Source organism: Geotrypetes seraphini, chromosome 15, assembly GCF_902459505.1.
Source record: "Geotrypetes seraphini chromosome 15, aGeoSer1.1, whole genome shotgun sequence".
In the NCBI taxonomy this organism is placed as follows: Eukaryota; Metazoa; Chordata; class Amphibia; order Gymnophiona; family Dermophiidae; genus Geotrypetes; species Geotrypetes seraphini.
This window is the reverse complement of record NC_047098.1, coordinates 19,983,921-20,009,207: the sequence shown is the minus strand read 5'-3', so window position 1 is coordinate 20,009,207 and position 25,287 is coordinate 19,983,921. Positions and strand designations below refer to the sequence as shown.

Sequence of the window (25,287 nt, the reverse complement as noted above, 5' to 3'; positions counted from 1 at the left end):
GGAGGAGGGCTGACAACCCCTGATAAAGGAGGGTCTTATGATGGAAATTGAAACTGGATTCTCTTGGAGGTCTCTTGTGGAGATGAAGGATATAGCCTTGGCTCACTACTTGAAGGACCCAGTGGTCTGATGTTACAAGGGTCCAACAAGGTAAGAGTGAGTGAGATGGCCTCAAATAGGAAGAGATGATGAATGCTGGCTAAGCTCTCTATGAGAAAGCCAAAGAGACTGTTGAGACTTTTGCTGAGCCTGGGATTGTGATTTTTGAGTACAATGCTGTCTGGGACGCCTTTGAGCAGGAATTCTAGAAGACATAGATAGTGGATTATACCTGTGATTTGAATAATAAGTAGAGAAATTGGGATTATAAAAACACTTTGTAGTTTGAAGTTTAGATGCTTTAGCAAATGACAAGGTGGTCATATAATCCTCATGTCTTCTGACTTTCTGAGTAGCTTCTTCTATCTTGTCACCAAATAATTCATCTCTGGCATAAGGGATGTTAGCTAAATGCTCTTGAACTTTTTTGTGTCTAGATCGGATACTTGAAACCATGCCTGCCTCCTAATGGCAATTGAAACTGCTGATGTCCTAGAAAGGTAACACTGAAGGCATCAAAGACTGAACATGGAAATATGTTGAAGATCACTGGAAATATGTTGAAAAGTGTTGAGGTGATCTTCTGGGATATATTCAGATAACTGGGATATAGTGAGATAACCTGAATCAGATGCATTGTTGCAGGTATCGGTACAGAGTGCGTTTGCAGCATCCCAGCCTATTCCTTTTGTACAGTTCCCTGATCTGGTCTTGTAAGGAAGGCACTGGTACCAAGGTAGTCATCGGTACAGATTGTGTTGGGTGTCGAGGTGTTGGTGACCTCGATGACAAAGCATGCCTATGAGGAGACACCACTTGCAGTGATGGTGATCTTGTCACACTGCGTTCGTGTTTAGAATGCATGGATGGAGTAGATGCTTGAGACGAGGCAAATGCATGTTTAGATGGGGAAGAACTTTTGTGTTTCGCCTCCTTTTTTAGCTAGTTCCCCTAATAGAGGCAGCAGTAATGATGTAGTGTGGACCACGGTGTCAATGCCTGCACCAGAACTGATGCAGAAGATAGTCTTTGGGCGCTATTGTCAGAGTCTGAAGACATCCTCGATGTTCCGAATGTTGTACCAAAAAGCTTTTTGTATTGGGCTTGCCTTGCCTTAAAGTGACCTCTTCTGCAGAGTAGATCAGCGGGGAACAGGACTTGGCAAGGTGGGCAGGACCTAAGCACTGAATGCAACAGTTATGTGGGTCAGTAGCCGAAATGGATCTGATACACTGAGTGCACTTCTTGGAGACACTGGCAAGCTTAGTCATCAAGGGGAATATCGCCGACGCAGGGTCGAAGGACTCACTGGTCCAGGAAGGTATAGGCTGCTAAAAATACTTCGATGCTCTCATCCTTAAAACAGGCTTCGAAGTGCCCAAGGCCCAAAAATGAAAAACAGTCAAAAATGAAATTTTCTTTTAACCAGGAATAAGGTAAGAAGAAAAATGAAAGTCTATGACTGAAAAACACAAAAATAATAAACAGGAATACACAAAGGCCTGGATTCTCTATAGGGTGCCGATATCAGTGGCTGCTTAAAAAGTGGCCACCAATTACGTCAATCATGCGATGACGCTCTACATGGAATCACACCTCCATGAAAGATAGTCACTGGAAATGTAGGCCACGGTTTCTGGGCCTACATTTCTGGTGCCTATCTTTGTCATGAATTGCGCCTATGTAGGTGCTTTAGGCTGCCTAATACTATTTTCAGCGTTAGCCACGTCCATAGTGGTGTTAGGTAGTCTAAAGTGCCTATGTAGGCGCGATTCCGGCGTCTATTATTTAGATGCCGGTAGGCGTTTAATGTTGATTTTTTTTTTTGCTGTTTCAAACAATGTTCGTTAATTAACTTAGGTGCCGTTTCTAGAATTTTCCCAATAATCTCAAAGTTTGATGCACTTGGAAGAGCTACAAGCAAAACAGCTCCACAGAAAGCTGAGAACTGATGGTCATGCAAGCTCACATTGGGTGGAAAGGAACTGGCGCACTCTTGAGACTTTGAAAATTTTTTAAATTTAATATTAACACTTTAATTTAATTTAATTTAATTAATTTAATTTAATATTAACACTTTAATATTGTCCATCTGGACTCCATGGATGACATCACCCACATGTAAGCATATACAGCCTGCTTGTCCTAGGATAAGAGAGTATAAACCCACATGTCTGAACTAGTCTGGAAGGATGATGAGGAATGCATGACATAAAAAAAAAGGCAATGGAAATCAAGCCATTAACTATAGCTAACATCCCTTAGACTTACGAACTGGGATATGGTTTCCATTCTCACGCTCATCCTCCTCACTCATCTCTTCTTCGCTCACTTCTTCTGCAAACCAAAATGTTGAATTCATGAAAAGGCTTTGATTTATACAGTCCCCTCCTCCCCTGATAAGGCAGCCCCTTCACACATGTACTATGTACTGCTTGGAATAACAACAGTGATAAATATTTTAAAACATGCTTTCAATAACTTTAAACTTTACCTGCTGACTGTTCTGACATCTCCTCAGAATTGCTTCCTGTCTCCTCTTCTTCCTCTTCCTCTTCTTCCTCTGATTCTTCACTGCTGGTATCTTCCTCTTCTTCCTCTGTTGCTGACCCAGATCCTGTAAAGAGTGACAGAGTAACTTAGGTATTTTTAGGTCTAACGGTTCTCTGGTATGGATAAATAAGATGAAAAATTAAACACAATAAAATGAGACTGCATTCAGGACTTGAAACAACAAGAATCAGTAGTAGTAGTAGCAGCAGCAGCAACCCCTATGTAGTGCTCATCAGGGATCTTCTCACTATGAAGGATCTTCTGAGCAGGTCAACTGCTACCAGTATGTGCAAATCACAGAAATGGTGTGGCTCCAGATACCTGCCCTTAACATCTCTAAAAACCTGAAAGTCGTAGTTTAAAATCCTAGAATATGTGACTTAAGTTTTCAGCCTTCTGAGGTAGATCAAATAAGCAACAACTGTATCAGAGTATTATGTCAAACATGTCCTGAGACCATTAGATTTGTGGAATTATCAAAAATGCTGGATTACTAATGCTGCTCTTTAAGAATTTATTTCTCCTCCCTGGGAACAAACCTAAAGAGGTTTCAGTAGAGCTTTCTTCTCTCATTGATGTCCTGCAAGGGGTCTCTATCTACATTTTTCTTCTTTTACTGGGAGATAAATGTCACGAAAGATCTTACTTTGAATCAAGCACCCCCTCTGAGAAATGGATTTCCAAAAATATAAAATACAAACATATCCTACACTTCACCAAGCAGAAATGACATTGCTAGTGTAACATGTAACATATGACAGATAAAATGCTTGAGTATCTGAATAAAGACATGTAAACCGTTCTGAGCTCCCCTGGGAAAACTGAATAAATAAAATATCCTGCTAGTGAGGGCAATGGAAGTCAGTGACTAGCCAACTGATTTCAAGATTCACAAAGCTTGTGATCTGACAGCAGAGATCCATGGCAGGGAATGCTTTTAAGAAGATATTTTTAGATATGTTTAGAATTTGATTAGAAGGGAATGGGGGGAACATATTTTTGAATAATATACAATATATAAAAATTAAAATGTATAATATAATTAATGGAATTTTGATTGAAAGGGAGGGATGGGATATTATTATTATAATTAATAAGAAATATGTAACTTTAAAATTCTGATATATTAATTGCATCTATTTTTTTAAATAATTTATCAATATGTAAGCTTATCAAGTGTGTATATATAAGTTTGTATAAAGAATATGTAATTCACTTGTTGTAACATAAGAAAATGAATAAAAAAATTCAAATCAAAAAAAAAAAAAAAAAAGAAGATATCCATATAAAGAAACTGCAGACCACCACATAGTAAGAGGCCTCTGCATGAACAATGACGAAGCTTCATACTTGTTTCAAGAAAAAAGAAGTGCCAGAAATCATTCTTATGAGGAAGCAGAGTCCCATAGGCAGTAACATAATGAGAAGACATATCAAAATATACTTAGAAAAGTCCAACTATTGTAATGGAATGATTTACTTCATAACTAATACCTTCAAAGGCAAACAGCGATATTAATTTGAGGCCTATGTTAGTAGTAGTCTGACAACTACTACTAACAAGCAGCAATAGCATACACTCATTTCAGTGTAAAAAGCACAAGAAAAAAACAGGCTGGGAGGAGAAGACTGTACAGCTCCCATCAGTGGGACAGTGATTGCTGGAGGAGGAGAAAGCTCTAAAGAGGAGTCTCTGCTTGCCTTCGCCATATTAATATTGATAATATCTGCAAGATCATTTTGACTGAAATAAGAGTAACTCACGCAAGGCACTAATAGGTATCCGACTGGCTGGATCCCTCAACTCCGTTTTGAATGCTTACGAATGGCAGTGGTTGTTTGCGCTTGTTGCTAAGCAAGGCAGTTTTCAGCTAAGGGAACATTGGGACCATTCCGATTCCAGAACTACTGGATGAAAGGATGCAGTGGGATGTTAAAAGTCAGAACGTGGAATATTAACCATTAGCCAATCAGCTGTGAGGTGCCAGCCTGCTCCATCTGATAAGTCTCAAGTCTTGGTGAAGATATTAGCCAGAGCAATAAAAATATTATGTGCTCTGCTGTGTATGACGATGTGCTTTATTATGATTCTATGCTGTAATGTTTGTTTTCAGATGCTGTGAATACTGATTGCTGTGTTTCACTTACAATAAAAATGGTTTGAAACTAAAAATATTATGTGCTCTGGATGTTTAAATTTTACCTCATTTTGCAGAACTGGAAGTTCCTGCAACGATAGCTGTGCTGTTGTTTGGCTCAGAACCTCTGAGCAAAAATGATCATGTTGAGGCAATCCCACTTTTAGGATTCTAGCTTAAAAACAGAACTGTTGCAACCGCTGAGGCATCTTCATTAGCCTTGTGAGACAGCAATCTCAAGGATCGTCTGCATACTGTTTTGAACTCGTCAGATAACATGCAGAGTCAGTGAAAGATCAAAACCATAAAAGCAAAGCAACACTGGAGTTATTTAAATTTTATAAATTCAGAATACTTTCTAGCGGACTAATAATGCTGTTAAGTGAAAATTGAGCGGGTTACCTTTTCCCCATCCTATCGTTTCATTACCTATGCCCTTTTATTTAATCTTTTTTTTTTTTACCTTCTGTGTTTGCTTGGTCAAAAGTTGTATCAACTGTCTGGTTTGATCTATGTGTTTTTCTTTTTTACCCAATTTTATCGTTATTTATAAATCACATTGATGATGATTTTGCAATCAAATCAAATTTTTAAATAAACTTGAAAGATAACTGACATCTTTTAAAGGATTAATTACAGAGAAATGAGATAGAGGAGCCATGGAAGAGTTTGAACTCAAACACAGAAAGCAGTGGAGGCAAATAGTCTGGCTGGTTTCAAATAAGGATCAGGTAAGCCTACAAAAGATATGTTTAACAGTTTAAGTATTTGACTTAAAGAGTCTGGCATATCATCACATAGTTCATGGCAACTCCAAACTACATTGACCAAACTGGATTTCATGCAAGTGATTAAACTCAGTTCATCGAACAGCGTAAAGCTTCGAACAGGCACCTAGCCCTGGGCTGCAGACCAAAGGGGGGGCGAGATCTAAAATCTGAGCAGATACGGATTGGTAGAGAGCAAAACACACAAAATCCAGGAGACACTGACTAGTATATGTGACCTCTGAAGCAGGCGTACTTTAAGCCAAAACACAGTGCTGTGTCGGGTGCAGACTACTGCGAATGGATATAATAAATATTTATTTTACATAATCCTTTTTGGCTCCTATTGTGGAAAGTCCATTGTCCCATCCCTTTTTTTGCTTGTTTTAACTGTAATCCACAACCACTGGAAGGAAATTAATTTCTCCATGTTTGCCCCATTCTTGTATGCTTCCACCAAGCGCTTGCTGCTTGGCCCTTTCAATCCACTTAAAGATTTTTCAAACTATTGTTTAAATTTATATCATGCTTTATGAAACAGCTTATAATACTTTTAAAAGACACAAGGGGAATCTCAGAATGCCACTTGTCTGCTTGTTGGTTCCTGCAGTACAAAGTGGCTCACCCAAATGTGCCCTCTATTCTAATCTCTTTTTTTCTTTTTTATATTCTTCACACTGTTTCTAATTCTAATTTTTCAAATTGTTTCTGTGCTCTTTAATAAATAAATATGCTAATATCTTTAAAGTCATTACCAAAATCTCAATTCATTGAGATTCATTAGGGCAGGGGTGTCCAATGTCGGTCCTCGAGGGCCGCAGTCCAGTCGGGTTTTCATGTTTTCCCCAATGAATATACATGAGGTCTATTTGCATGCACTACTTTCATTGTATGCTAATAGATCTCATGCATATTCATTGGGGAAATCCTGAAAACCCGACTGGATTGCGGCCCTCGAGGACCGACATTGGACACCCCTGCATTAGGGCATAGTGTAACAGCGACATTGCACTAACAAAGCTAAGTTATCTAGGGCAGTGGTTCCCAACCCTGTCCTGGAGGACCACCAGGCCAGTCGGGTTTTCAGGCTAGCCCTAATGAATATGCATGAGAGAGATTTGCATATAATGGAAGTGAGAGGCATGCAAATCGGCACCATGCATATTCATTAGGGCTAGCCTGAAAACCCGATTGGCCTGGTGGTCCTCCAGGACAGGGTTGGGAACCACTGATCTAGGGGACAAGAAATGTTCAGTATATATTACTTGAAAATGAATCAGAAAGAATGATAAATTATTGAAATGAATGAAATGACTAAGAAAATATATATGGAAGAGATAAAAATTAAATGAATTGAGATTTTGGAAATGACTTTAAAGATATTAGCATATTTATTTATTTATTAAAGAGCACAGAAACAGTATGAAAAATTAGAATCAGAAACAGTGTGAAGAATATAAAAAAGAAAAAAATAAATTAGAATAGAGGGCACATTTCGGTGAGCCAGTGACGAGTGCTGCCACATTGTACTGCAGGAACCAACAAGCAGACAAGTGGCATTCTGAGATTCCCCTTGTGTCTTTTAAAAGTATTATAAGCTGCTTCATAAAGCATGATATAAATTTAAACAATAGTTTGAAAAATCTTTTAGTGGATTGATATTATGGAGTGCCTAATAGGATTGTGGCCCTCTCAATGACAGGATGCTGGGCACCATGATTTGATCTAGTACAGCAGCTTTTATAAGACTTCTCGGTTTAAATCCTCCCTCTGCTATTGACATGCTTTGGCAATTTTTCCTACATCAGTTCACTCTTCTGTGGTCAAGGAACAGTAGTTGACTGCTAAAAACACCTTTCTACCTGGCCTCCTGCAATCACTTTGCTCAAATCTCTCTTTCTGCTGCCGGAAGGGACTGTGGGTTCGATAGGTCACTTTCACTTTGTCTCCAGGTTCTTCCCTCGCTGTTCTATGATGAGCAGCCACTAGTGCAGAACAACAAAGAGAAAAAAAAAGGAGAAGAAAGAGACAAGATTACTATTGGTTTTCTCTGCTAAATTATTTTAGTCACTAAAAATCAAGAGAATATTTCCTTTGCTAGATTTTGCTTTGAGGCATCTGTTTCAGTCTTTGTCCTGTTTTACAGTAATATTGACATATAAAGACCACTGTAACTAGTTTGGCACTTATATATGAAACTTAAAATTCTTGTTCTCTTACAAAAGAATTGCAGGTAGAAAACTCTATTGCTACCCAGAGTGTCAGAAATCCGGTGGCCAGTGTTAACTAAAGAAATCTATCTGGATGCCAATTTCTATTAGCCTTCCCACTGAAGAAGGGTTTCTGCTGCTCAGTGTTAATACAAAACCAAGCCATAGCTTTCCTCTCTAACAAAAAAAAAATGCATCTGGGGAAGGGAGTGAGTGAAAGCAGCCTTGTTGGAAGTTGTGTTTTGCTGCAAGACACACAGCTGAAATTTACTAGACCCAACTATATACCCTCCTGCTCAAGGCCCAAGTATGACCATTATTCCATAATCTACTGCTGAATATCATATCATTTATTAATGGAATTTTGATTTATTTTCTTTTTTATTTTGCAAATTAATACAAAGAGCTTTCTATACCACCTTTTGGCCATTAGCATCAAAGTGGTTTACAATTTACTAAGCTCTATTCAAGGCTTAATTTCAGGGATAGTTTGGCCACTTCATTTCAAATGCCAGTCTCAGAACAACAGGGGTGTTCTACTTCAATCCCTCCCTTCCAGGAAGCTTTCAGGGAAGGGAAAGGGAGGGGAGGGAGTGGGCCTAATCCAGCTTCTGTTCTCTCTTACTTCTGACATGGCCCCCTTCCCCAGCTCAATTCACATACATTTGGGCAGGGGAAGTTTCCAGTTAGAAATGGCACAAAAAATAGTGTGGCAAATGCAAGGGATGGGAGGGGCGCGAGAATATTAGGGAAAGTAATGTTTTCCCACTGTTTACCAAAACACACCTATCTTACTTTTTGTATTGGGGTGATTTATCAGCATTTATCAGTTAAAACCTAAAATCAGAAACCCCAGATATGATAGAGGTCTGTAAGATAATGAGCAGAGTGGAACAGGTACATGCAAAACAGTTGTTTATTTTTTACAAAGTACAAAGACTAGGGTATACACAATGAAGTTACTAAGGCCCTGATGCCAATTAAGGCCTTAAGACTCTCCCAGTGCATCCCAGGATGCACCGGGAAGGAGAAGGCCCACCATTTTGAAGAAGTAGGCCTGCTGGCTTGAGGGAATGGACATCCCTCCTGTTAGTCTTCAGTAGAAGTTATGAGTGGGGGGTACTGGGGGGGACAGCAAGTTCAGCTCCGCCCCCTTTTACCAGCGATGCTCCTCAAGAATAACATGCATATAATTTGCCTGCCAGCAGAAGAGAGTGGCCATCCCTACTTCTAGTCTTCAGTATAATATGGAGGGATGGATTTGGAGGGGGGTCATGTCGGGGGGGGGGGGGGGGGCAAGTCCAAACTAGCCCACTAGACTACCAGGGATTTCTTTTTGGAGGGAGAAAAGCCCCCCCCCCCCCCCGCTGGCTCTGAAGCCCCAGCTGATCGGGGATTCCCCTGCTGGCGAAGCCACGATCAGTTGATCGGGGCTCCACTGGCAGGGAAAGCCCCAATCAGCTGGGGCTCAGGAGCCAGCAGCCACTGCTCTCTCCTCTGCCCAGCTCTTTGAAGCAGAGGGCAGAGGGAAGAGCAAGAGCTGCAGGCAGGTGCTGTGCCTAATGATTGCTCTTCTGAGCAGGCACCAAGTTCAGCTCCGCCCCCTTTTACCAGCGATGCTCCTCAAGAATAACATGCATATAATTTGCATGCTATTGTACTGAGCATTGCCAGTTACAAAAAAAAATAGCTCCCCCCCACAGTAATTTTTACTGTGGTGTCAGAGCTTTGTGTATCCTGCCTTAAGTAATACACTGGAAACAAATCTGAGAAGATTTATTTAAATTCAACTCATAACTAAAGTCCTAGAATTCATTGCCAGAGGATGTGATGAGTTAGCTACAATTAAAAAATGATTTGGACAAGTTCCTGGAGGAAAAGTTCATAAATCATGGACTAGATCTCTAGAATAAGCTATCAACTGGACACTGTTAGAAACAGGATACTGGACTTAATAGACCTTGGTTTGATCCTGTGTGGCAATTCTTATGTTTTTTTATAAGGGGCATTTTTAGACTTAATTGTTCTGCCTTCCTTTCAACCTGCCCTTTTGCAACACAGGCAAAAAGTACCCATAGAAAATGAGGGCAAATTTTAAAACAAGAATTTTACTTGGATAATCTGTTTGATAAATTGCTCTCATGATTGAATAAATTAAAAGGATTTGCTCAGGATGGAAACTGTAGCTTGAAAAATTCAGGGTTTTTTGTGACACCCTGTTCCCTTCACATGGAAATATTTAAGAAAGGTTCAGCCAAGAGCTGTAGGTATGCCCCTAGGCAAGCAACTACCCACTGCTAGTACGCATGCTCCTGGACCAGAGCTTCTCAACACAGTCCTTGAGGCACACCTAGCCAATCAGGTATTCAGCATATTTTCCATTTCTAAACTGCAAATACCTTTCAGTTCATTGTGGTGTACAAAAGAATAAAGAGGCTTCACAATAACAGTGATTTACAAAATTTGTGAAAGACAAGATTCTAGTGATAGAAAATTACCAGGTTTTCAGTTACCCATAAATCTAACAAAAAGAAACAATTTCAGTAACTTTCTAAATTGTAATTATGAAAAGGACAGCCTTAACAGCTTTCAAAATTCGTCGTCCCAACTAGCAGCCTGAAAAGAAATCAACCTATGTAAAAACCTCTTTGAGTACATCCTTTTTACCGGTGGAACAGTGAAAATGGACATAATCCGTAAAGGACGGTTTATAATAAAAAAATTAAATTGTGCAATTAAATATCCTGGAATTTGTCCCTGGAGAACTTTATAACAAATAGTTCCAAACTTAAACATGACCTTTGCCTCCAAAGATAACCAATGAAGCTCTTTATAATATTGCGTTATACGATGAGACTTCTTCAGGTTAAAAATCAGGCAAACAGCAGCATTTTGTACGAGATAGACTTTTGCATACAAAGGAGGCAGTTCATGCAAATCTCTCTCATGCATATTCATTGTAGATATCCTGAAAACCCAACGGAACGAGTGTGCCCCAAGGTCTGGGCTGAAAGGGGACAGGTTTTGATATATTGCCTTTATATGGTTACAATCAAAACGGCTTTCATATTATATACAGGTTAAATAACTTGCCCAGAATCAAAGGAGCTGCAGTGGAAATTGAACTGAGTTCCCTGGGTTCTCAAGCCACTGCGCTAACCCTTAGGATATTCCTCCACTCCTGCTGCCCTAGGTAAGCAAATAAAGCACCACTGGAGCAAAGGAGTATTGCACCTCTCAATAAGTAAGCTGTGTGTCAATGGCAGCTAGTAATAAGTGCTGTGTCCCTTGGCAAGCCAGCATTGTACTACTGGCTAAAAGTGAGTGAAGAGTCACTAACACCACTAGCAGCTAATGTGCCATTCAGCTAGTGATAAGGCAGGCCATTCTCTGGTCAAAGAAAATACAGGTGGTAAATGGAGTGCAATGACACTGAACCCTCAGCATCCTGAGGTTATGAGTTCAAATCCTACACTGCTCCTTGTTACCCAGCGCAAGTCACTCAATCCTTCACTGCCCCAGGTACGTTAGACAGATTGTGTGCCCTCTGGGACAGAGAGGGAAAAAGGCCCGAGTACCTGATTATAAACCGCTTAGATAACATTGATAGGTGGTATATAAATATCTAAAATAAATAAATTAATTTAAAAAAAAACAAAAAACAAAAAAATAATACCAGGTTAGGAGTAGCCCAGAGCGGAATGATATTCTGCAGTCTCTGAGCCAAACACAACTTCCAACAAGGTGTTTTCTCATATGACTGATGGTTAGCAGACAAGGCCTTCCTATTGCCTCCACAGAGGACTAAATGTTATATTTGGATTCTCCTTCCCCACAGGGTATTTATTACCTGCTATAATCATAGTTACTCAAGGCAATATTACCAATAGTTCATCTACAAAACAGACTGTAGGTGTGCATTTTCTGATTTAAGTCCATTAAGGGCATGGCTTGTGTTGAAATATATCCAGGACAGAGGGATTACTAGTTATTCCTGGAATAGGTGTCCTAGGATCTTTAATGTCAAAAGAACAAGCAGAAATGATGCTCAATGACCCAGCTGAAAGAGAGGACCTCTGTCATTAAAAGTACTTATTAAAGAATAATGAGGTGCTACTACCATACATAATATACTGGAGGGTAGCAGGCACCCTGGAGAGAACTCCTATCATAAAACTGTCTGTGCTTAGCATCTGCAGCCTCATGGGCAGCTCTGGCACAGATGTCTAATGAATCCAGTAAATAAAAAACTGCAGTCTAGTGCAGAACTCTGACAGGCCGAGCATCGTGCTTTTTTTAGTTAAACGTTCTATCCCCAAACACAATTTCAATTAACATAGCAGATATCCTAATAACTATGCTTCAGTCTTTAGTATTTTGCAGGATAAAAATGTAAGTTTCTTATAGTAGATGGTTCTGAGCATGTTCATCTCTTAGATCCAAGAGAGAGGAAAGCATCATCTATGGGAGGGGTTACCGCATGACAAACAGGATAGTCTGTCAAAATCTGAGATCTGCATTCTCTTAAAGGAGCTCCCATGCTTTAACAAGTTTATGTCACTGTATGCTGACTTCAGTACAATGTGCACTCAGTAGTCCCTGCATTAAGGAATGTCTGTTTTAAGCTCTTATTGAGACTTTTAAATAAAGTTGTTTCCTTAATAGTCCTGAGGGCCAATGTACTAAGATGAAGCCACAGATTACATCATCCACACTGGCTTCTAGTTCATGCAGTGCACACATGATGTGTGATAACATACTGGAAACAGATCTAAGATGTGTGTGCCAGTCCATGGCATACCTTTAAATAATGTGGCTCCAGAAGAGAGGACCATTTTACTGATTTTCATAAACAACCCAGAAGTCAAACTACATGACAAAAAGGAGATTATGTACTTACCCTGGTAAGCTCTTTTCCAGTAGATAGGTGAGACATTCTAGACTATAGGGTTATTTCCCCTTACTCGCATGAGCTGCAGAAGAAATCCATTCCAGGTTTATCACTCTACCTCCAAAGTACATCATAGGCTAGTTTAGCACCCTCTAGCAGTCAGTTTCCAAGCATAGACAGACTAAACCAGGGGTAAGGAATAGAGAATGACACGGTGACAAAATTCATCACCGTTCCCGTCGCCACGGATAACCGCGGGAAATAATCCCATGTCATTTTCTAGTGTCTATTTCAACTTCGGTCCTTCTACACCAGCATTCTTCAAAGCAAAGCTTGCGGGTCAGTGGTTGTGGCCATTCATACTCTGATTCTTCCCTCTCTCCTTAAAGAATGACATGAAGATGGTTTCCACGGTTATGGGAACGGTGATGAATTTTGTCACCGTGTCATTCTCTATTCCCTACCCCGGACCCAAATTCGCGCTAAAAACAACACTTCCCAAAATTACAAAAATAGCATATTTCAGGTGGGAGAACACAGAAGAACACTAGGAAACCTTCAAAACCACTCGAAATACTTTTAAAAATCATTGTTGGTGCCTGTCAGCTCCTCTGTACTCTGCTACACCTGCTTCCAGCCTTTTCAATGGACGGTTCAGAATTCACTACCACACTGCTGGAAATGCATCCTTGAAGCTGATCTTTGGGCTGCTAGTCAGACTCCACTGTCTGACTATGCCTACACTCCTGCGGACCACTGGATGCGCACCTGGACATGCGGAGGCATGAAAATGCAGCCAGCGAGCTTCGGAACACTGCTGAGCACCCTAAGTGTGCTACACAGTCTGCGTTCAACTCCCAGCTTAACAGGGAATGAGACTAGGTCAGGGACGGCCCTGAGCTCCAAGGAAGACTAAGCAGACTGGCTAACAAGTATCTCCGAAGGGATCAGCCTTTCAGCTACAGACCGATGTCTGTGAATTCTCAAGCAGGCAGAGCTTCAAATCTATTTCAAATGCGAAAAAAACCCCATGAAAGGGACGAAACTACGTTGAATTAAAATATAAAAAGGGGGAATGCAGAATCCACACAGCTGCAGTCATGCTTGCAGAAGAAAAGACTGCTAGAGGGCGCTAAACTAGCCTGTGAAGTACTCTGGAGGCAGAGTGAAAAACCTGGAATGGATGTCTTCTGCAGCTCATGGAGTAAGGGAATATAAACCTATGGTCTAGAACAGTGGTCTCAAACTTGCGGCGTGGGGGCCACATGCGGCCTGCCAGGTACTATTTTGAGGCCCTCGGTATGTTTATCATAATCACAAAAGTAAAATAAAAACAGTTTCTTGATCATATGTCTCTTTAGCTATAAATTACAATATTATTATTAAGACTTAGCTAAAAGGAAAGATTTATAAAACTATAAAGCGTTTCACCTCATGCAAAATTGTCATTTCTTTAATAAGACATTAACTATTTTTTTTCCGAGGCCCTCCAAGTACCTATAAATCCAAAATGTGGTCCTGCAAAGGGTTTGAGTTTGAGACCACTGGTCTAGAATGTCTCACCTATTGCACTGGAAGAGTGGGGATGTATGTTTTCCAAAGACATAAGGTCAGTATCGTGCTGCCAGCTTTAGTCACTCCAGGAAATGCTTAATTCTGATCAGAGGAATCTGACACAGTGTACATGAAGCTGTTCCGGACTGGAGAGACTGGCTTACTAAACATCAAATCTCCACAGCTCTTCTTTATCCCAGGACAAGCAGGCAGATATTCTTGACTGATGGGTGACGGCACCGACGGAGCCCAGGTACGGACAATTTTAGAGTATTTGCACTCTAAGAACTTGGAAAGTTCTAGCAGGCCGCACCGCGCACGCGCGAGTGCCTTCCCGCCTGACGGAGGCGCGCGGTCCCCAGTTTCTTAGTTTCTGCGGAGCTAAGAAGACGCACTTTCAACGGCTGTTGAAAACTTTTTTCTCATTCGCCTTCCCGCTCGCGTAAACCTTTTCAGAATTTGTATTTCCCTTTTTTCTTTTCTTTTTTTATAATATATTAAAAAAAAAAAAAATTCTGTTTTTTTTTCCTCTCTTTTTCGGGTTCACCTCGGCGGGGCCTGCTGCCACCATCGAGGCCTCGGCCTTCGATTTGGCAGAAGCCGTTTTCATGTTCATGCCCCCCCAACCCGGTTTTAAGAAGTGCCAGCGGTGCGCAAGGCCCATTTCCCTCACTGACCCGCACAACTGGTGCTTACAGTGCCTGGGTCCTGACCATCGGGCGTCCACCTGCACCCGCTGTACCACTCTAAAAAAGAGAACGTTAAAAAACCGCCAGATCCAACAGCAACTTTTATTTGGTACCGAGATGTCGGATTCGGCGGCACCGGTCCCGACTTCGGCCCCGACGCAGTCGGCACCTACCTCATCGACGCCGCGCGACACCGTGCCGGCGTCGCATCCCTCAGGTAAGCCGGCTAAGAAGCCTTCCCCGCTGGAGCGTCCTCCGGTCTCAGTGGCAGCGAGCCCAATCCTGTCAACCTCGAGGCGCCCGCGGAAGCGCTCCGCTCCAATTAAGGTTAGCCCTTCGACCTCGGGTTCCTCTTCGGAGTGTAGAGCGGCACCAAAGGTACCGCAGAAGAAAAAAGTGGTACCGGTGCCTTCGCTGGACGAGCGAATTGCCGCCGTCCTGCAAGTACAGCTCAAAGAGCAATTGCAGCAGCTCCTGCCTGCTCTTCTGACACCGAGCCTTCCAGTCCCGGTCCGGTCTGAGTTACCGGTACCGGCAGTGGAACAGCCTCTTTTATCGGCATCCACTTTGTCGGTACCGGTACAAACAGCTTCCTCGGTATCCATGCCAATTTTAGCTCTGGAACCGAGGTCTTTACACCAGGCGGTGCAAACTTCGGCACCGGCACGCCCGATGACATCTCCCGGTACCGTTTCTCAGAGGTCTGGTAAGTCGACTCACAAAACTCGACACCTAGAACCCTCCACACCGGAGTCACGGGACCGTAGCTTTCAAGTGAGTGACCCTGATCTGTGAGGTGATTCAGAGGAGCCTTTCCTCTCTGAGGGAGAGTGTTCGTCAGGGGACGAGGATCCTTCTGGTTTAGATCCATCCTCCAAACCTGATGCAACTTCTTTCACCTCTTTTCTCAAAGAGATGTGCGACTCTCTCTCTATTCCCTTGGAGGCTGAATCCAAAAAGTCCAAGGCATTTCTCGATGCACTGGACTTTGACCAGCCTCCAAGAGAATTTCTCAAATTGCCTCTCCATGATATTTTGCGAGAGACTTTTTACAAAAATCTGGAGACACCCTTGACCCTCCCAGGAGCTCCCCGCAAACTGGACTCCTTATATAAGGTCATATCTATTCCGGGCTTTGACAAACCACAACTCCCTCATGAATCATTGTTGGTGGAATCCACTCTAAAAAATCCATGGGGGCTAGTGTGTACGCTTCTGTCCCTCCTGGCAGAGAAGGTAAGGCCATGGATAAGTTTGGCAAGAGGTTGTATCAAAATGCGATGCTGGCAAACAGATCAGGGAACTATGCTTTCCATTTTTCATTCTACCTCAAGCATCTCATTCAGACTTTGTCATCTTTTGAGAAATACCTCCCTGATCGTAAGAGATCCGCCTTTTGCCAGACTTCTGCATCGCTCTTACAACTGCGCAAGTTCATGGTCAGATCAATCTATGACACATTTGAGCTGACCTCTAGGGCCACGGCTATGTCAGTGGCCATGCGGAGGCTGGCATGGCTTACAGTTTCAGAACTCGATGTCAATCACCAAGATCGACTGGCCAATGCACCTTGCTTAGGGGATGAGCTGTTTGGAGAATCCATGGACTCCACTACTCAAAAACTCTCAGCTCATGAGACTCGATGGGACACTCTCCTTAAGACAAAGAAAAAGACCCCACCTACCAGGCCTTTTCGCCAGCAGTCGGCCTATCAACGTAGATTTGTGGCTCGTCCTTTACCACAGGCCCAGCAACAACCCAGGCGTCAGAGGCAACAGCAAAGGCAGGCTGCTAGACCTGCACAGCAGCAACAACAAGTGAAACCTCCTCCTTCACAAAAATCCACTCAACCCTTTTGACTTGGTTCTCCAGGACGTAGCCAGTCTTCCTCCTTCTGTCTACCTCCCACAGCCCATAGGAGGACGCCTTACTCATTTCATAAGCCGTTGGGAAATCATCACCTCGGATCAGTGGGTCCTCAACATCATCCGCCACGGCTTCTCTCTCAATTTCCAGACTCTTCCTGCCCAAAGTCTGCCAAGAGAGTCTGCTTTGAACACTCCTCAGTCTTCCCTCCTTCTTCAAGAGGTTCAATCCCTCCTTCTTCTGAACGCCATAGAGGAAGTTCCTCTAGATCAAAAGGGGCAGGGATTCTACTCCCGTTATTTTCTGGTCCCCAAAAAAACAGGAGATCTCAGACCCATCCTAGATCTTCGCGATCTCAACAAATGTTTGGTCACAGAGAAATTCAGGATGCTTTCTCTAGCCATTCTTTATCCTCTTCTCAATCACGGCGACTGGCTATGCTCCCTAGATCTCAAAGAAGCATATACTCACATTCTGGTCAATCTGGCCTCCAGACAGTATCTCCGCTTCATGATCAACCATCGTCATTACCAATACAAGGTGCTACCCTTCGGTCTTGCCTCCTCTCCAAGAGTGTTCACCAAATGTCTGATTGTGGTAGCTGCTTTTCTACGCTCTCACCACCTTCAGGTGTTTCCTTACCTGGACGATTGGTTGATAAAGGCCAATTCTTCTCAGACAGTACTCCAGGCCACCAACCAAACCATCCTGTTTCTTTGACTTCTGGGGTTCGAGATCAATCTACCCAAATCTCATCTCATCCCCACTCAGAGACTTCAATTCATTGGAGCGGTGCTGGACACAGTCCTGATGAGAGCGTTCCTGCCGTCCAACCGTCTTCAAACTCTTCAATCTCTATGTCAGCAGGTACTTCCACAACGTTCCATCTCTGCCAAGCAAATGATGATACTCTTGGGTCACATGGCCTCTACAGTCCATGTCACACCCTTCGCACGTCTTCACCTGCGCACTCCTCAATGGACCCTAGCTACCCAGTGGTCCCAAGCGACGGATCCTTGCTCACGACACATATCTGTGACATCATCTCTGCGTCAATCTCTACAATGGTGGTTGATATCCTCAAATCTCTCCAGAGGTCTTCTGTTCCATCTACCTCCTCATCAACTTGTCATCACCACCGATGCCTCCCCTTATGCCTGGGGAGCTCATTTGAACGAGTTCCAAACTCAAGGCCTTTGGACAGCCCAGGAAATGAAGCATCACATCAATTTCCTGGAACTCAGAGCGATGTTTTATGGCCTTCCAACATCTTCTCTTTCCTCAGGTCCTTCTGCTATGCACAGACAATCAAGTTGCAATGTACTACATCAATAAACAGGGTGGGACAGGCTCTCGCCTCTTGTGCCAGGAAGCCCAGAAGATTTGGGCTTGGGCCACAGATCACCAATTGTTCCTGAAGGCTGTCTACATTCAGGGAGAGCAGAATTCTTTAGCGGACAAACTCAGCAGAATTCTCCAACCTCACGAGTGGACACTCGATCCTTTGACTCTACAGTCCATCTTCACTCAGTGGGGCACTCCTCAGATAGACCTTTTTGCAGCTCCTCACAATCACCAGCTGCCCCTCTTCTGCTCCAGACTCTACACTCCCCAACGTCTGGCAGCAGATGCATTTCTTCTGGATTGGTCCAATCTGTTCCTCTATGCTTTCCCTCCTCTGCCTCTCATGTTACGAACCTTGTTCAAGATCAAGAGGGAACGAGCCACCATGATTCTGATTGCTCCACGGTGGCCCAGGCAACATTGGTTCTCCCTTCTACTTCAGCTCAGTTCCAGGGAACCTATTCTTCTTCCACTGTTTCCTTCTCTGCTTACGCAGCATCAGGAGACCCTTCTGCATCCCAACCTCCAGTCTCTGCACCTGACAGCTTGGTATCTCTCGGGCTGACTTCACATGATTCTCTTCTGTCTCAGCCAGTTCGTTCCATTCTGGATGCTTCTAGAAAACCGGCCAACCTTCCCTCCATCCCTCTTTTTGTTAGCTTGGAGGTCACCCATCAGTCAAGAATATGCTGCCTGCTTGTCCTGGGATAAAGCACAGTTACTTACCGTAACAGGTGTTATCCCGGGACAGCAGGCAGATATTCTTGCGTCCCACCCACCTCCCCGGGTTGGCTTCTTAGCTGGCTTATCCTAACTGGGGACCGTGCGCCTCCGTCGGGCGGGAAGGCACTCGCGCGTGCGCAGTGCGGCCTGCTAGAACTTTCCAAGTTCTTAGAGTGCAATCACTCTAAAATTGTCCGTACCGGGGCTCCGTCGGTGCCGTCACCCATCAGTCAAGAATATCTGCCTGCTGTCCCTGGATAACACCTGTTATGGAAGTAACTGTGCTGTTTCAGCTTTCTTTTTATTTACACCAACTATATCGGGCACCTCTGAAAACTGCACACCAAAGCCCCCAGGAAAAGGATCATTTGGGAGACACTGGATCCGGCAGAGGAGAGAAGCTGGCTATGGTGAGAAAAGGATCTGAAGCCAGATGGGAGATCTTTGGCATGGCTGACATACCCCATCTTCTTTTGTGGCTTTCCACAGAAATACTTCCCTTTCTCCATTTAGTTGGGTATGAAATTTTCTCTTGACTTCTTGCGGAAGCAACTAATCATGATGAAGTTGCTTGGAATAACCACTAGATTCCCTTCACAACTCCCTTCTCCAGAAGCCCTGGCAGACAAAGGGTGCAAAATGCTAAAGCACTATGGTGCAGCCCTTTCATCTCCAAACCTGCTAACAGTTTGTGTCTTTTGTTCACAAAGGAAGCCTGGAAATAACTGTTAAGATGTGTCTGCATTAATGCAAAACTCATTAATTATATCAGAATTAATTGTTTGGGAAATCAGTTTTCCATTCACTATTATACTGAGATGCATCATAAACAGAGTGCAGCATATACAGTGCCTGTTTCCAGTTTGTATCTACAGTGCAGTACAAAAATGCTACCATATTGTTACAATAACATTATTAAAAAAAAAAAAAGAAATCCAGCAAACTTACTTTGCGTGCTAAATTCTACAAGTATCCTTGCATCTGCAATGGGAAACTCAGTACTGCACTGCATTTTCTCACCCTCTGAGTCTTGCAAGCTTTCTGCCTTTCTGCGCAGATGAAGCGCAGGTCCTGAGAGCCCTGGAAGGCAGGTATACTGTACGTTTACAGGTCGGAAAGCTAAACTGGCACGTTTGTTACATTGTGAGGCAGAGGTGATTGGAAAAAAAAAATTAAAAAAAAAAAAAAATCACATAACAAAATGCTGTTTGCAACATCAGGCTAGACCCAATGGCACCTTACGTCAGTGGTTCTGAAACTGCAGCAAGATGAGTGATGAGAAGACCCAAAAGAAAACCATGTCAAATGCAAGAGGGCCAAGACTGCAGCAGTATGTTGATGATACCTTTTGTGATACAAAAGGAAGCTGCCAGTTTTGCATCTATATTGTCTTGAGAATATGACAAATTTGCACTGTTCATGACAGTGAAAATTACTACCACCGTAACATGTCAGTGAGTTGATTTCACAACAGACCTTGTAATTTGTCACAACTTTTTGGGCAGTTTCTAAAGGAAGAAAAGTTTCAGAACCACTGACTGAAATTATTGCAGTGGACTGGGGCCACTCTCCCTGTATCACAGGCTCAATGACCACCTGAAGAAATTCCCTCTGCATAAATCATGTAGAGGCACATAGGAGAGGGGACAAGGCACCAGGTTTTTCTGGACCCATGTTTCTTTTCTTTTAAAAGCAAAGAACACCCATGCAGGAAAGAAAGGTGCCATAAAACAAAAAAGGTCACTGAAATTAAGACAGAAAGAGCATTAAATCACTACCTGGAAAATCACCAACAGCTGATTACTAGTAAATCCCAACCAACATACCATTTTACTTCACTGTATATGGCATAGAATATATAGAATTTTACAACTGTTGTTAACTCCATGGATTGATTTAATGTTAGATCAGGGCTTTTCAAAGCTATCCTAGTTACCCCACAGTCAGTTAGATTTTCAGGATATAGACAATCAATATTCATGAATAAATTTGAAGACCTAGCATATGTAGGTTGATAGTCATAGTTAATATGCTCAAGATGAATTTGTGTATGGGAAAATTTGGGCTTACCAGATAATTTTCTTTCCTCAAGTCCAACCAGGCCAGTCCAGAAGGTGTAGGTCATATTCACCAGTCAGCATGGAGACAAACACTACCTTATATTAACCACAGCTTTTCAGCAAGCTCTCTATTAAAGCTGACACAGAGCAACCCTCTTCTCAAATGGATGGCATAAAATCCTGGGCTTCTCATAAGACTACCTATTCCCAAGGACCTAACAAATCCAGGATTTCACCCTTTCCACTCGCAACTTACCTAAGGAAGTTCAGACTTGAAAGGGATGAAAAAGAGAAGCCTCATATCAACTACCAGAACACAAAGAGGGAATCTGGATTGGTCTGGTTGGACTCGGGAAAAATTTGGTAACTGGTAACATTTTCCCTTTTTTTTTTCACCCCAACAGACCAGTCCAGAATTTGTGGTATGAAGCAAATCATTTTTCAAACTGGATGGCATGAAGACATTCTTGCAGAGTGGTCTCATGTCCCAAAAGTTGCGTCCTCTCTGGTCTAAAGATCCAATCTTTAACGCTTCACAAATCAATGCAAAGTTGACCAGGTGGTGGCCCTGCAAATCTGCACCGGTGAAAATCAACTACGATTGTATACAAGACATCATTATCCCCCTGGTCAAGTTGACCCACACATTCTTTGGTGACTCACAACCCTTGAGTACATATGCTGAGACAATTGTCTTCTTAATCCAACAAGCTATAGATGCTTTAATAGTTGCTTTGCTTTTCCTGGCCCCTCTAAAAAAATACAAAGACGATCTGTTCTGCAAAACTCATTAATCACTTGCAAATACTACAAATCACCTTGTGGACATCCAAACTCTTCAAGCGTCAAAGCTCCCTCTCTCAGTCTTCATGACGGAAGGACAGTAAGGAATCCACTTGACTGATATGAAAGGCCAAGACCACTTTAGAAGAAAGGAAGGTAAAGGGGGAGGGGACTTGATATACTGCCTTTGTGTGGTTACAATTAAAGTGGTTTACATATTTTTTTAGACAGGTACTTATTTTATACCTGAGGCAAATGAAGTGTTAAGTGTCTTGCCTAGAATCACAAGGAGCTGCAGTGGGAATCAAACTCAAAACAGGCTGTTGAGGTAGCTGCTCTAACTACTAAGCCACTCCACTGAACTGTTCAAATGAACATCCCTGCTTTGGTAAACCACAAGAAGGGGTTTCTGCATGACAAAGCTTGTAACTCCAAAATCCTTCTGGCTGAACAAATGGTGACCATTAAGACCATCTTCAAGGTAAGATTCTTCATGAAAATTAACAGTAAACTGCCAGTGCCTGCAAACTAGATTGCCCTTCCATTTTGTCACAATATCACATACAGGGGGAATTCAGGTGTGCCACTCCTTTAAGGAAATGTAGAACATCTGGATGGGCCCTAAGAAGATGACCATCCAAATCTGCCCTTTATACAAGCTAACATCACTACCTAGACTTTCAATAAAGTCAAGGCCAAACCTTTCCTAAGGCCTTCCTGCAAAACCCATAAAATCTGAGCTACCAAGGCTCAAAACAGAGACTGCCTGCGCCATACAATGGCTTTCAAAAATCCACCAGACTTTAGCATGCTAATGCCAAGAAACTGAAACGCTTCCTCTGCCTACAGGAGAGTGGTACTCACTGGCTTTGACTAACCCTCACACAGTAGGCCACATAAATTTTGTTTCTGCATGTTGGGACAATGTAGCCCTGGCTTATGGATACTGGTGACAGTGCTGTCAAGCTGACAAGGGGGAACCCAGATGCTGCCTCATACATTTGCCAGCAGAGTCAGTGATATGCTGCTCTTGGTGAGGGAGGCAGCACAGTTCCTTCGCTAAGCTGTGCACTGGCTGTCAGGGTCAGTCCCAGCTTGTTGAGACGTACAGAAGATTGTAGGCAGTCATTGCTCGCTGGGGTGGTTCAAGGGCTAGTGCCCCAGCATATGGAAGGCAAAATTGCCTTGTTGGACCCTGTGGAGGTGCAGCAACAGCAGGGGGCACTCCCTGGCAGATGAGGGTGCAGGGGTGGCAGAGTACCTCACTAGAGGCATAGCAAGGCACGGGATACTTCCCCCCCTAAGATGGTACCATTGTTCCACAAGACTTTATTTTGCTGTGGAAATCTTCAGACGTCCTATGCTTGTGGAAATTCATCTCGGGGTTAAAAGGACAAGATTCTGAGGATGTGGACAGTCATTCAATGGCCTCTAGGGGCATGGACTTGGATCAGTGGTCTGGAGACAGAGACTGTGTCTGAATTCAAGAGGGCCCGGGATAGGTACGTGGGATCTCTCAGAGAGAGAGAAAGAGATAATGGTTACTGCTGATGAGCAGACTAGATGGGCCATTTGGACTTTATCTGCCATCATGTTTCTATGTTTGTGCCTTGGGCAGGTCTTTGTCCGTCATGGATCTCTTGGAAAAGGAAGAGATGGTGAGAATGGATGGCACTGTTATACTCTATCCCAGCAATGGTGTGCTTGTTCGCAAAGACAAACTGCCAGGTATGATTCTGCAAGTCTAGGAGGCCTTAAGTATCATGGAGTCAGTGCCTAGAAATTGGAAATTGTGGGGGGATCCGATTCTTGAGGGTATCTGAAAGTCCACTAAGGCAAATTAAACGCTTGCTTATGGGTTTAGAGAGCTATGGGGAAGTTCTTATTTCCAGAGGAAAAAGAAAAGCTGAAGCTCTCAAAAGGTGAATGTTTTGATCTCCACAGTGTCTGTACAGTTTCTCTTCATTGTAAACCGCCTAGAAGTCACAAGATTGTTGGCGGTATATAAGAATAAAGTTATTATTATTATTATTATTATTAAAAGGACAACAATCCTGTTGGAAGATGGTACAGCTCTTATATAGGACCATAAAATGGATATTTGCCCTTCTTATGACATTTCTTTTCTTCTTTTTTCTACATAATGGCATTCTATTCACTTTTATTTGAACTGTACACCACTTTGGCTTATTGAAGAAAGGCAGTCTATTGAATCTAAAATAAACAAACATATTTAAATAGACCTTTGCCTAAACATCCAGGACCTACATTAGATGGATTCAGCCCATGGGTGAGTATGAGCAAGAAGAGGACCACAAGAATGCGGCCTGGCTAGAGTTAGGGATGGCATATGTGAAGGATATTTCATCCAACATTATTAGGCTCTCTGCCAAGTCCATGGCAATTGCTGTTTTCGCAAGGCTGGTTGTGAAACTGGTCAGCTGACATGGTCTCAAATACACAGTTTACCAACCTCTTCTTTCAGAGTAAACTGCTGTTTGGAGAAAATCTGGAGAAGATTTTATGATTTTGTTCATTTGAGACTTGTAAGATTGTGAATAACCTTAATGAGACCAGACCCCACAGGTTCCCAGAGGATAAGTTTAAAAACTCCTTGCCTTCTACAGGAAATTTGTGTTTCAGAGAAGCGATACATTGCCATCTGGGCAGGACAAGTTCAAACATGTTCTCCCAGGTGTCCCAATGGCAGAAGGCTGCAAGGGGGCTCAAAGGGCTCCCAATGACTGCTTAGGAGTCCACTCCTCCATGAAGTGGATAAAAGGTCAGCTGTCCAATTTTTTGGGAAAGTGGACCCATGTGGCTTCTGACCAGTGGGTCCTGGATATGGCCCAGAGTGGGTATAAGCTAGAGGCTTCTCACCCATGTGCCAATGCCATTATGATGTTGCCAAGTCACGCAATGGTCAAGCAGGCAGTGGTGCAGTCAACCCTTCAGAACTTATTGGGCCTCAGCACAGTAGTGCTTGTTCCAGCAGAGGTCACTAGTTCATTTTCTTTGTCATGCCAAAGAAGGAAGGCTCCTTCTGGCCCCTTTGTAGACTTGAAGACAGTGATTCAGGTGTGCCAGTATCTCATTTCAGGATGGAGATCTTGAAGTCTATAATTTCAGCAGTACATGCAGGAGAGTTCCTCATGATTTTGGATCGCAAGAAAGCCCACTTACAAATTTTATATGGGAGTTGTACCAATGGCATAGAGTATCTGGGGACTCATTTTGATACCCACCTAGGGAAGTGTTCTTGCAAAGCAAAAGATAACTACAGCTTCAGGAGCAGGTGTGGGGGTTGAGGACCAAGAAGTCGTAAACCAAGAAGTCGTAAACCAAGAAGTCGTAAACCTGAAGTCATTATGCCACTGTATAGATCCATGGTGAGACCGCACCTGGGAGTACTGTGTGCAATTTTGGAGGCCACATTACCACAAAGATGTGCTGAGACTGGAATCGGCCCAGAGAATGGCCACCAGGGTGGTCTCGAGACTCAAGGAGCTCCCATACGAAGAGCGGTTAGGGAAGTTGCAGCTCTACTCACTCGAGGAACGTAGAGAGAGGGGAGATCTGATCGAGACATTCAAGTACCTCACAGGTTGCA

The 25,287-nt window shown here is 42.9% G+C and overlaps 1 protein-coding gene across 12 annotated transcripts in view; it reads right to left on the bottom strand.

Moving 5' to 3' along the window:
* The window catches only part of LOC117349186 (cyclin-dependent kinase 11B), an 86,209-nt gene that overhangs the window by 27,467 nt on the left and 33,455 nt on the right, over window positions 1-25,287 (bottom strand). For 11 of the 12 annotated variants that reach the window (XM_033922332.1, XM_033922335.1, XM_033922336.1 and 8 more), the window contains 4 exons: window positions 19,783-19,914; window positions 7,420-7,542; window positions 2,594-2,716; window positions 2,371-2,436 (listed from right to left, as the gene is read on the bottom strand). In XM_033922332.1, coding sequence (XP_033778223.1) covers window positions 2,371-2,436; window positions 2,594-2,716; window positions 7,420-7,542; window positions 19,783-19,914 — 444 coding nt within the window. The remainder of the gene's footprint in view (window positions 1-2,370; window positions 2,437-2,593; window positions 2,717-7,419; window positions 7,543-19,782; window positions 19,915-25,287) is intronic. The other variant, XM_033922337.1, reaches the window with a different exon arrangement.